Source organism: Vigna angularis, chromosome 4 (assembly GCF_016808095.1).
Source record: "Vigna angularis cultivar LongXiaoDou No.4 chromosome 4, ASM1680809v1, whole genome shotgun sequence".
Lineage (NCBI taxonomy): Eukaryota > Viridiplantae > Streptophyta > Magnoliopsida > Fabales > Fabaceae > Vigna > Vigna angularis.
In genome coordinates, this window is record NC_068973.1 from 670,400 (window position 1) to 682,732 (window position 12,333).

The window sequence follows — 12,333 nt, forward strand, 5'->3', positions numbered from 1 at the left end:
TCGTGACTGGATGGGGATCCCGCCCATTTGTCTAAATTATTTTGACTTGTATATAATTTTAATTTTAATTTTAGTGTTCGAGAAAATAGTGAATTTTAATTTTATCTTTATTTTCATATAAATATTTTTTTAAATAATTCTTCTTTATTCGTGAAAAAGATAAATATTTTAACCAATAAGAGACTTTTTTGTTAAACGAAAATTTACATGAATCCGGATAACATTTCTTGAATTCCATTTCAAATATAATAATTTTACAAATAAATAAATATTATTTTTATCACTTAAAATACAGTATTTTCCTATATAAAATTAATAAATTTTATAAAATATATATTAATAATTTTAAATTTATGAAAAGATATTTAAATATAAATTCATAAGTTAGTTGGTTTTCAAAAGCATTTTTATTCCTTGCCTATATTCAAACTATTATAATATTTTAATGATAATATTTTCATATGCTTATTTCGTTTAATTCTTTTGTTAAACTTTAAAACACATGAGAAAGTTTAGATATTTTAGTTTTATAGACGTCTTAACACACCTAACACATGGGTTTGACTAAAAAATGGTCAACTCAACTCGATCCACCATAGATTGGTGGATTACAATTTATTTTATATATTTATTAAAGTAGAATCAAAATTAATTCACTCGATTATTTTTTTATAATACAAGAATCATAGTATACACATAATTCTCCAAATATTTATTGTAAAGATAGTAATTGAAAATCAAAGTATTAACGTATAAGCTGATAAAAAGACAAATTAAACATTTAAATATTAAACACTATTGAACATCATTTTAGTATTTAAAAAGATCAAATTGTAAACCTATATAGTTAAAGCTAATAAATTATAATAAAAAAGCTTACATAAAAATGGTAAAAAAGAGCTAATAAAATGTTGGTGTTGGTGAGTTATGAGTCAATTTGGCTCAAATTTGGTAATATGTGGGTTAAGTCAAACAATTTTAGTTCAACCCTATTTAAAAAATTAATTTTTTTTCCAATCCAACTTGGTTGGAAACAGAGATAAGTTAACTCAAAAATTATAGGATAATGATACTTTAACAACATTTTAACATCATCTACGTATCATTCTGTGATTGGTCCAAAATTATTCCACAATCAATAATAATAATCATAAACACTAACATGGACCAATCATAGAATGACACGTAGATGATGTTAAAATGTTGTTAAAGTATCATTATCCAAAATTATAACTCATTCTGACATTTCTAACAAATTTGACATGTGTATGTCTATAAGCTTACTGAGTTATAAAGTATAAACTGTAAATCTTACTATAACACATCTCTTAAACATCAAATAACAAGTCATAACATTTTGGTATTATTTATATAGTTTTTTTTAGTCATAATTAATCTTTGTTACATTTTTTTTCTAGTATGACTGTTTTTTTAAGCTTATAGTCTATTTCATCACCTGTATCATTTAAAATTAAAATGCTTTCCTTTTCTTCACGTTAGGTAAATAAAAATAGAAACATTATATTATTTAACAATATATTGCAAAGAAAAGTTTCTTTATCATAATATTAAGGTTGTTTAAAATTGAATTGATTCAAGAAAATCATGACTCACAAAAATTAACTTTTTTAATTGTTTGGATTTACTTTTTTTTAATGGTTTAATTGTTTTTTTTTCCTGGTTTGGAGTGTGTCAAGTTGGTTCAACATTTTTAAAAAGTTTCAATTTAGTCTAAACATGGTTAAAAGGTTTCAATTTAGTCCAAATCTGGAAAATGAAACATTTTAACCATGTTTGGACTAAATTGAAACTTTTTTAAAAGGTCATACCAACTTGATACACTGCACCCAAACCAGAGACAAAGAAAACAATTAAATCTTTCTTAATTGAATAGTTTATTCAAATTTCAAATTGAGATAAGACAAAACTACATATTGTTGGAAGTCCCACATCGACTAGAGATAAGGCCAAATGATAATATATATAAGTGAGGTGCAAACCTCACCTTACAAGCCGGTTTTGTGGGGTTGAGTTAGGCATAAACTCACTTTCTAATATGGTATCAGAGTCATGGTTAGAGCCTATCCTAGTGAGTTCTAAGTGGGCATTCTATTCTTCTCTTCCACCCGCACATCGACTAGAGATAAGGCCAAATAATAATATATAAGTGAGGTGCAAACCTCACCTTACAAGCCGGTTTTGTGGGGATGAGTTAGGCATAAACTCACTTTCTAATACATATTACATACAATGTTGTTTATTTGTAATTAACTAATAACTAACAAACTTAAATAAAAATGTTGTTTATGACATTTATTGTTTTGTGACAAGGGTCAAGTGAGACGAGTCACTGTTGACATTTTGACTATTATGTTCTCGAGTATAAAAGGTTGCATTCACTATTAGTTATAACTTTTAATCCAATGGGAAGCGTGTGATTTAACAATTGATATTTGAGCTAATGTTACAAATTTGAAATTTGATTTTAAGTAGAACAATTTTTCAAATAAGAAATTATTGTGAGTTACATATTTTATTTTGTGGTCCATGCTAATTTGGTGAGTCACAATTAAAGAACTCACAATGTATTACAATAAACAATATGGTTTAGTTTAATTAAACAATAATGACTTTCTACCAAGTGTTGTCATGATGTAAACACTTTCTTAAAAAAGTTACATGTGTGTAATATGCACAAAAAGAACTTCATAAAGATAAACGTGAAATATATCTTCTCTCCCCTCATATGATATAATTTGCCAATTATAATGAAATTATAAAAATTTTCCACACACTCATGGGTTTACCTTGATTTGCATGTTGTGTAAAATTGGATAAATAACTCAATTATGTTGTGTTTCTTAGTAACTATATTTACACGAATAATGTTTTAATTAGTTATTTTTCTACTACAAAGAGTAGTTTTCCATTTAATCTTTCTTATAAGAGAAATGTTGCATCGCGTGTGTGTTTATCTACAGAATCTTCCCGTGTAGAAAAAGATAATTAAGTTTATTAATAAACTATGTCCTAATTATGTAAATAAATTGTTTTGTATGAGCTAATTTGTGTGCATTTATAAAAGAAAAGTGTTAGCAGTAACCTACCTTTAACATCTATTATCTGTATATGACAATAATTATAATGTGGTTTTTACTAATATTTTTTATTAATATTTTAGATTTTTAGCCAAATGAAAAATGTAAAAACTTCTAACAAGTATTGTCAACATTCACAACTGACATAAGAGACCTAATCTACAAGACACTTAAAATCAATAACATGTGCAAATCAAGCTTTCTAAATATTAAAAAAAATGAGAAATACACTAATTGATGTTGGTGGTTTGGCTTCTCGATCCATAGTGCAAGATTGAACAAATTAAATTTTATTTTGATCGTATGCACGATCACATAAGAAATAAGGAGATGTTGAATATTTTAAAGATGTTCTCAGGTTATTTTTGTGTTTGATGCTACGTTGTATATTTTTCATATTAATGTTAGTGATTGTGCCATCATCATGTAATTGTTAGGCTTCTTAGTCAAATAATCCCATTAACGATAAGGATGATCATGGTGAAAAGGATGGACCAGTGAGATAAGTTGAAATTGAAAATAAACAAAATGCAACGAAGTGAAGATTGAGTTAGAAATATATTTGGAGGATGATGTTCAAAACTCAACATCCTAATAATAATTTTGACATTTTAAAGAGTTAGAAAAAAATAAAAATTAAGATTATGATAATTCTGGTATATTATGAAGAGTGTTTCTAATATGATAAATTGAATCTTGAATTCATTTAGAAGTAAAACTTATTTAAATCTCATTATTGTCAAAGCTTTAATTTGTATAAATTTCTCAAGACCATTGATGAATAAGTTGAGCTAAACTATGAGATATACCAAATACAAAAGATTAAATCAAATATAAAGAATTTTTTTTTTCATAAATTCAAACTTTGTATTTATGTTTTCTAATGGGTTGAACATGACTATAAATTTATGATTAGGTCGATAAAATATTATTTTAAAGAATTGTCTATAACAAATGTAAGATTTATACTCGTATAACTACATCTTAAGGTTATAAATTTACTTTTCATTTATAAATTTTAATTCTCCATCAAACTTATTCTACTATTCAGTTTCGTTATTATCTTATTATATATTGACATTTAATTATATTTTGATCAGATATTTAGAAAAGAATATATAAACACCGCAGTGTTGTAGTGTTGACTATTTTATTTATGTTGGACTTTTGCTTTGTTTTTTAAGATTTTGTTTATATTAAATGTTTGTTGTATACCCGACAAATTTGATTTTTGTTGAGCACTTTGGATTTTGTTGCCAAATTTACATTAAGTGGGACAATTTGGTTTATTTATTTTTTATTATTGCGGATAAAGTTTTATGTTTATTACTCAAATAATTTACATTTTTTAACAACATCTTTATATCTATTTTTTTAGAATAAATTTACGTATTTTATAAACGACCATACTATTTTTATAAAACATATTTTGAGCTCCAAAAGAAAAACCATAAAAAAAAATATGGTTATTGAGGTTGGAAGTTGAAAGTTGAAAGACATTATAAATCAGTGAAGACAAAGAAAGAGAGAAGAAGGTGGGTTATCCCTCTTCACTCCCAATCCAACCAGCAAATTTTCACTCACAGATAAGCACTTATTTTCACGATTTCTGATTTCCTTCAAAATGCAATCATCCATTTCTCTCTATTCTTCATACGCTTCCACCGTTTCGGGGCCACGTCACTCTTTTTCTCTTTCCGGTGGCAGCCTCGTCCCTTCGACTCTCCGCTTCTGTGGTCTCCGCCGCCAGGCATTCACTTCCAGTTCCCTCAATCACCACTGCCGCCGGCGTCTGCAGCACTCCGCCGCAGTGACCGCCGCGCTTTCGAACAACGGTACCGGTCCCACATTGTTCGACTACGACTTGCTCATAATTGGCGCCGGCGTCGGTGGACACGGCGCCGCGCTTCACGCCGTTGAGAAGGTACGCTCAGTGCTTCTGCTTCCGACATCTGGATCGCTGAAAACCTTACTTTAGAGCGCGCGCTCTGTCGAGTTGGAAAATTCAGCTGAATTTTGTAATGAATTAGAGGAGTTAGTTTAATTGAGGCTGAAATGAAAGTTCTGTTCACTCTTTTTATGTTTAGATTTCAGTTTTGTGCCAACTTTAAAGTTTTACTTTGTTACTCAAAGTGTATCTGTTTCAGTTTATTTATTAACTTGTTTAGACGCGAGAAATGTTGCACCAAATAAGTATTTGGCGCGTAACCTAGATTAACAGCAAACAGCCAAGCTTTAAAACTTAGAGGACTAAGCTGAAACAGAAAAAAAAAAAGACGAGAGACAAAAATGTATTTTAGCCGTTAATTAATTAATACATTGCGTATTGGTAAAGTATTATGTTATTTGAAGAAGTTATGAAGCGAGGAAGTGGTTTTGCAGGGCCTTAAAACGGCCATTGTTGAGGGAGATGTGGTTGGAGGGACGTGTGTGAATAGGGGCTGTGTTCCTTCTAAGGCACTTTTGGCTGTGAGCGGTCGTATGCGAGAGCTACGGGATGATCATCACTTGAAGTCGCTGGGTTTGCAGGTAAAAGTATTGTGTTGGAATTGAAATGTGTTTAGGATTTTAGAATATAGTGTGCATTGCGGCAGAGATATTGGTTGTATTATGATTAATTTGCTATTTTAGGTTTCTGGTGCTGGGTATGACAGACAAGCAGTAGCTGACCATGCTAATAATCTCGCTTCGAAAATCCGTGGCAACTTGACCAACTCTTTAAAAGCTCTTGGAGTGGATATTCTCACTGGTTTTGGAACCATTTTGGTAAGTGACATGTGCTCTGTGGTGTGAAAGATAAATACTATTGTGATTGCGTTTGGAAATTGAATTATTTGTTTATCAGGCAAGGCTTGAATTTTGACCACAAAAATGCAAATGTCAATTTTAAAATATTTGTCTGCTGCCTTGTCTGTGAATCCATGCAGGGTCCTCAAAAGGTGAAAGTTGGCTCTTCCAACAAAGTGGTAACTGCAAAAGACATCATTATTGCTACTGGGTCGGTTCCTTTTGTTCCTAAGGGCATTGAAGTTGATGGTACGCCGTACACTACATGTTTTATCTTTTCTCTTCATGACGTTATTACTTTATGCTAGCATCTCTAGTTTTACTCAGTGAAAGGATTTGATTATAGGCATATCTTCTTGCTACCAGAAACTAGGATGTACAATAGCATCTATGATAAGAATCATATCATGCCACTAGTGGCATAACGAGTAGAGTGCTATCAGTTATAAACGCAGTTAGCACCCATTGGAAAAAAAGAAGCGATCAATTTGGCATTAGAGAGATTTGATGGATAAGATATTAGTAAAATGTGTATAAGGCGATGAATATCTATATTCTGTTCTATTTGGAGACTATTCCTCATGTTTACTGTTTTTATTATTTCTGTCATAACTTTTATTTAATTTCAAGTGAAACCTCACCAAGTATATACATTCAGGGAAGACTGTGATTACCAGTGACCATGCACTCAAACTGGAGACTGTTCCAGATTGGGTTGCAATTGTAGGAAGTGGCTATATCGGTCTTGAATTCAGTGATGTTTATACAGCTCTTGGAAGTGAGGTATTACTTCTCCAGTACTTATTTTTTTCTCCTTTCACCGTTGTATTTTTTTCATTAGAAGAACCTGCGATAGTTTGCCCTTTTTTAAGGATGTTTGAAAGTTTTTTATATTATTTCATTGTTCGTAATAGATAGAAACCTAATTAGTGCATGAGTGATATAGTTGCTAATGGTAATAATAATATACTGCAGGTTACTTTTATTGAAGCTTTAGACCAGCTCATGCCAGGATTTGATCCTGAAATTAGCAAGTTGGCTCAAAGGGTTCTCATAAATCCCCGGAATATTGACTATCATACTGGAGTTTTTGCATCAAAGGTAATTACATGTGGTGATTTCTGGTATAATATTTTGTTGGGTAGCTCTGAACTCAGTCATCTTCTCCTCTACATAGATCACTCCTGCAAGAGATGGAAAACCTGTCACGATTGAGCTCATTGATGCAAAGACCAAGGAACAAAAGGACACTTTAGAGGTACCCTAATGTTTTTCCTTAATGCTTTCAATTAGTCAGTTAACTCTTAACACTTTAGAGGCAACTTTCTGGAAATTCTCAATTATAAATGACATTTCAAATATCTAGCAATCCATCCATCTTTGTCTGCCCATCCATATATGCACACCCACCCACCCACCCACCCATGCCTTTACATTCATATTTAGTTCTAACTTCTTAAAAGCTGATACTTCTGATTTGCTTTAGGTGGACGCTGCGCTAATAGCAACTGGAAGGGCTCCTTTCACACAAGGTCTTGGATTGGAGAATGTAATTTCTAACTGAAATGCCTTTATGATAAAATGTTTTCCTCAAAGGAAGTGATTGGGTATTTGGTTATTTTTCTTTACTTCTTCCTGCAGATAGATGTTGTAACTCAGCGTGGTTTTGTTCCTGTGGATGAGCGCATGCGAGTACTTGATGCAAATGGAAACCTGGTTTGTTTCAAAAGTTTCATGTACACATTATTTTTTCATCTTGATCTGACACATTGTTACTGATTTAGGGTGTGATGGAATGATAGGTTCCTCATTTGTATTGTATTGGTGATGCAAATGGCAAGATGATGCTTGCTCATGCTGCCAGTGCGCAAGGAATTTCAGGTAAGAAACAAGTAATTTTGCTTGTAATATTTGAGTCATTTGCTTCCTTTACCTAATAAAAGGTTGTTGACAGTGGTTGAACAAGTCACTGGAAGAGATCATGTGCTCAATCATTTAAGCATACCAGCTGCTTGTTTTACTCATCCTGAAATCAGCATGGTTGGATTGACCGAGGTGTATAATATTTTCTTTTTGTTTATGTTTCGACTTCCACCTGCTCCTTTTTTCATTCTTTTATATGCATGGCTATCTGTCTTCTCCTCTGTTATTCTGCTCTGTTACTCCCTTTCCCATTCCATTATTTTACATCTAAAATTCTTCTTGTTGGCCTTCACTCTGATGAACTCATGTATTATGGTTAAACACATTATATGCAGCCTCAAGCAAGGGAGAAAGGAGAAAAGGATGGTTTTGAAGTAACCGTTGCCAAAACAAGTTTTAAAGCTAACACAAAGGCCTTAGCTGAAAATGAAGGGGAGGGTCTTGCAAAGGTTATATTTCTGTTTCTTTTCCCTTGATTCTCTTATTCTACAAAAGCTTATTTGGGTTGGATTGTAAAGGAAATGATTTTAAAACATCTATTTTTTAAATTCTGTTTAGTGCAATGATTTTTTAATTGTGATTATAATAGGGTTATTTTTGGAAATTTATTCGATTCCCCTTGCTAAAATTGATTTTGTTATCTCGATCTTGTAACCATTTTACAACCTTGAAAAAAGTGAGAATGGATTTTGTCAAACTACCCAAATACGATTGTGGACTCTCCCAAATAAAAACAAACTGTGGGTCTTAGCTCAGTTGATTTTTAAGATCGGGATGTTGTTACTGGGACTGACGGATTTTATCATCATACCTCCACCCCCTACCCCGCCATATCCTGATAGAGTTCTCTTGGTCACCAAAAAATAATCTGAAGAAATTGGACCTAGCAGTTAGAGGCTAACTGAGTTATCTTCAAAAGATTATTATTTTTGTGATATCGGTGCTATTTGATTTAGAGCAGGGAGTCCTGGCTTACTTCTTAAGCTCATTATTGCCCTTTTTCTCTAGGAACGTTGTTGTTCTTTATCAGCTTCTTTGTTTACTATTTTTACGCTGTTTTCCTGCAGTTGATATACAGGCCTGACACTGGAGAGATACTGGGAGTTCATATTTTTGGGTTGCATGCTGCTGATCTCATCCACGAGGCGTCCAATGCAATAGCGTTAGGAACACGTATTCAGGTAAATTTTCCCTTCCAAAGCTGTCAAATGTGAAAGCCTGGGATTTGGTTATTAATGATCGCCTCTGCTACACTGAGAAATAAATAAGGTTCTTCGTGCCGTGTTTTTAAATTTACCTGTTAATAGCCTCAAGGATCTTTTTATCTTTTATGGTTATCTGTATGGTAACTCCCACATCAATGCAGGATATAAAATTTGCCGTTCATGCTCATCCGACTTTGTCTGAGGTGCTTGATGAGCTGTTTAAATCAGCAAAGGTGAGTTAATCCATAATTTATTTGTACACTTGCACGTTCATACACAAATAGTTAGTTATGCCTGGTACTTTAATACGTGCTCTCCTCTTCAATTACTAAAATCAGGTTAAAGCACAAGCTTCTGCACCAGTAAAGGAAGCAGTTGCAGTTTAATCTACCCTGAGTATCCGCTTTACGAATGAGTTCCATGTACAATGGAGTTTTAATGCATTTCACATCTTCTGGCGGAATACTTCAACTCATTCAGAATCCAATAGAAGAAGGAAACACCGTTAAAAGGAGGCTCGGAATGGATGAGTGCCGCATATATTATTTTGTTGGCATATTGTTAGTGTCCAACAAAGATTATATTCCTTTCTCACTTCAAATACTGGTTTTCTCCAAGTTGCAGCCTAGATGCCGTCATGTTCTGTGTGTAGCAGTTGCCTATTTTTCATGTTCCGAGGCCTTTGCGAGTACCCTATTTTTCATTGTTTCAGTTTTGAGCACGAACATAAACCGTCAATTTTTCACGTTATGAAGTGACGATATAACGCAGTCCACCCCATAAAGCAATTTTGGTCTACATTTAGAATTTTCTGCCTCCATTCTGTAATTGGTATCGATCTTTGCTGGACATGATATGCCGAGATGATGGTGTCAAGCACCACGTGATGATGTTATGATCAAAATGTTTATGCCGTTATGAATCATCTAAAATATGGTTCTCCACATGTTCATGTACTAATTATAATTTTAATTACTGATTAATATTTCTAAATATATTTTTAATACCAACTCACTTTAAACTAATATTCTTAAAATCTAAAACACTTGAACTTTATAAGTACATTATAGCTTTGTTTTCAATAATTCGTAGTTTTCAATACTGGTCTGCTGTTCAAATGAGAAGCTTAGAAGACACATTTGCCGACTCGTCAACTTCAAACATCAACCGACGATGGGCTTAGAGCACATTTAGTTCCTAATCCCTTCGCAACTACAGTAGTTGCTTTAAAGTAAAGCCATGGTTGAACAAAATGAAGTTGTTATACAGACAATCACTGCTTGAGTTATATGCAAAATCCAGTTTCTTTACCTTCATACAACACTTCCTTATGAAGTACAGTTTACTCTGCGCTTGGAATTTAGGAGGTCGCAACTTTGGTTTATGCACTTTAGATTTCTAGATTTCTCCACAACCTTCTAGGAAAAAGTAATGATATCTTTCATAAATTAAAATTAACTTGTAGACAATTTAAAAGGAATTTCATTCTTTTCTTGATTTTTTTTCTTCTTATAGAGAAGGTTTCACTAAACAAACTTTATGTTCCTTCTCGCAACTCATGTAGCAAGATCAGAGGTATCACGAAAACTCCTACCTGTAACGAGCTATGGAAAGTGATCTGTATAATATTACATTCACCAAACTATATATACAATAAAACTCCTACCTGTAGCCCTATACATTCATACACTTCAGTCAGCATAATTGTGAACACACTTCTTTAGTCTATGATGAGCACATCACAAATAGCGATTAAAAAATTATAAAAGGACCTGGGTATAATTTTGGAGCAATCATTTTTCTCCATCAGAACCCTCTTCGGGCAATGACTAAAAGACACAAAGACCTTAACATTCATTCCATTGATAAAAAAAATTCAAATAATCCACGTTCAACACCAATTCAACTCATCTTGTTTCTCGGTTTATGCATTGTAAAGTGTAAAACTTCTTTTCAACTTCGAACAAAATGGTTTCCAAACACACCCTAAAATCAGCCAGCCATGTCTCCTAAACCCTTTCGATTTTTCTCTCTTCCCAATTGAAACTACATCCAAAAGCACGGCGACGTAGTGCTAAGCTAACCATTAAAAGCAAAACCAATCCCCCTTTCCTTTCCACAATTAAGATAACAAATATTCAATTCTCACCCACAGCAATGATTAAAAAGATAACATTCATTCCATTTGATAAATAAAATAAAATCAAGGGTCTTCTTCAACAGAAACCAGGAAAACAAAATTAGAAGAGTAATGCATTCTCTGAACAAAGTAATTATACTACTGAAAATTGATTCCAAACAATTCCGAACAAAGTTTACCGTTTAAAGAAAAAAAAAGTTTAAAAACCCTAAAGATTCCGTTAGAAAGTGCTGCCACTTTACTCTTCCTCGGAAGCAGTTTCTCCATCCTTCTTGTTGTGCTTCCTAGCGTACCTCTGATTCCTCAGAAACTTGGGGTCCATCTGCACCAATTGCCAACAATAAAAATGCATACAGTTAAAAAACAAAACACATACACACACAATTTAATAACCCCAAAAAACATACATATTCGCATGATAGAAGAGAACCTACAAATTTTAAAAAAATGAAAAATTTACCCCTTTGGTGGAAGTGTGGCGATGCCTCTTGGGCTTCTTGATGCCATTTTTGTGGGCCTTGTAGGACTGGTTATGAGCTGTGTGATTCTTAGACTTCGCCATCCCTACAATCAGAAAATGCAGAATCAGATATGAAAAGCCGCAGAACAAATTGCGAAATGCAGAATTAGAAGAACGTTGTGACGTAAAATCGAATGAGCGTACTAACCGAAGAGAAAGTGCTTGCACAGATGAGCCGGCTAGGGTTGTTGGACGATGGCTTTGTTTATTTATATATTGAGACGAAACCTTTTAGCGTTTTTCTCATTAAATGGCGATAATGCCCTGGCCATAAACCCAACATCCACAAAATAGTCCAAACATAAATTATAAATGTGAAAATGTGTGATTTGATTTTAGAATTATAACAACATATAAATATAGGGCAAAGATTAAACTGCTCTAAGCCAATTAATTACAAAATAATTTTGATTTTATTAAATATATATTCAATATATTATAATTTTCTATTTTACAAGGTTTTTTTATTAGGTTTAATCATGTAAATGGCTACTCAATCAAGTTTAAATAAATAAAATTTTAAGATTAATTTAGAATAATTTGAACTTATCTATCTATCATGGTAATTACTAAACTTAAATACTTAACTCAACCTTATTAACATTTAGTAATTTATTATTTTAAATTTGTTTTAATTTTAATGTAATATCCATTAATAGT

At 32.4% G+C, this 12,333-nt stretch overlaps 2 protein-coding genes across 2 annotated transcripts; one reads left to right on the forward strand and one right to left on the reverse strand.

Moving 5' to 3' along the window:
• The first annotated feature begins 4,573 nt into the window (after nt 1–4,573).
• Nucleotides 4,574–9,820, forward strand: LOC108322220 (dihydrolipoyl dehydrogenase 1, chloroplastic). The gene is made up of 15 exons (XM_017554241.2): nt 4,574–5,022; nt 5,481–5,627; nt 5,730–5,864; nt 6,026–6,134; nt 6,544–6,668; nt 6,861–6,986; nt 7,063–7,143; nt 7,372–7,434; nt 7,527–7,601; nt 7,688–7,766; nt 7,840–7,940; nt 8,144–8,257; nt 8,876–8,989; nt 9,175–9,246; nt 9,352–9,820. Exons 1-15 carry the CDS (start codon nt 4,723–4,725, stop codon nt 9,397–9,399), a joined length of 1,689 nt encoding a protein of 562 aa, XP_017409730.1. The 5' UTR covers nt 4,574–4,722; the 3' UTR covers nt 9,400–9,820.
• Nucleotides 9,821–11,171: 1,351 nt separating this feature from the next.
• LOC108322269 (60S ribosomal protein L29-1) lies at nt 11,172–11,978 on the reverse strand. Its single transcript, XM_017554294.2, has 3 exons — nt 11,822–11,978; nt 11,614–11,717; nt 11,172–11,475 (listed from the first exon to the last, which is right to left on the reverse strand). The coding sequence occupies exons 2-3, from the start codon at nt 11,713–11,715 to the stop codon at nt 11,392–11,394; spliced, it is 186 nt and encodes a 61-aa protein (XP_017409783.1). The 5' UTR covers nt 11,716–11,717; nt 11,822–11,978; the 3' UTR covers nt 11,172–11,391.
• Nucleotides 11,979–12,333: the final 355 nt, after the last annotated feature.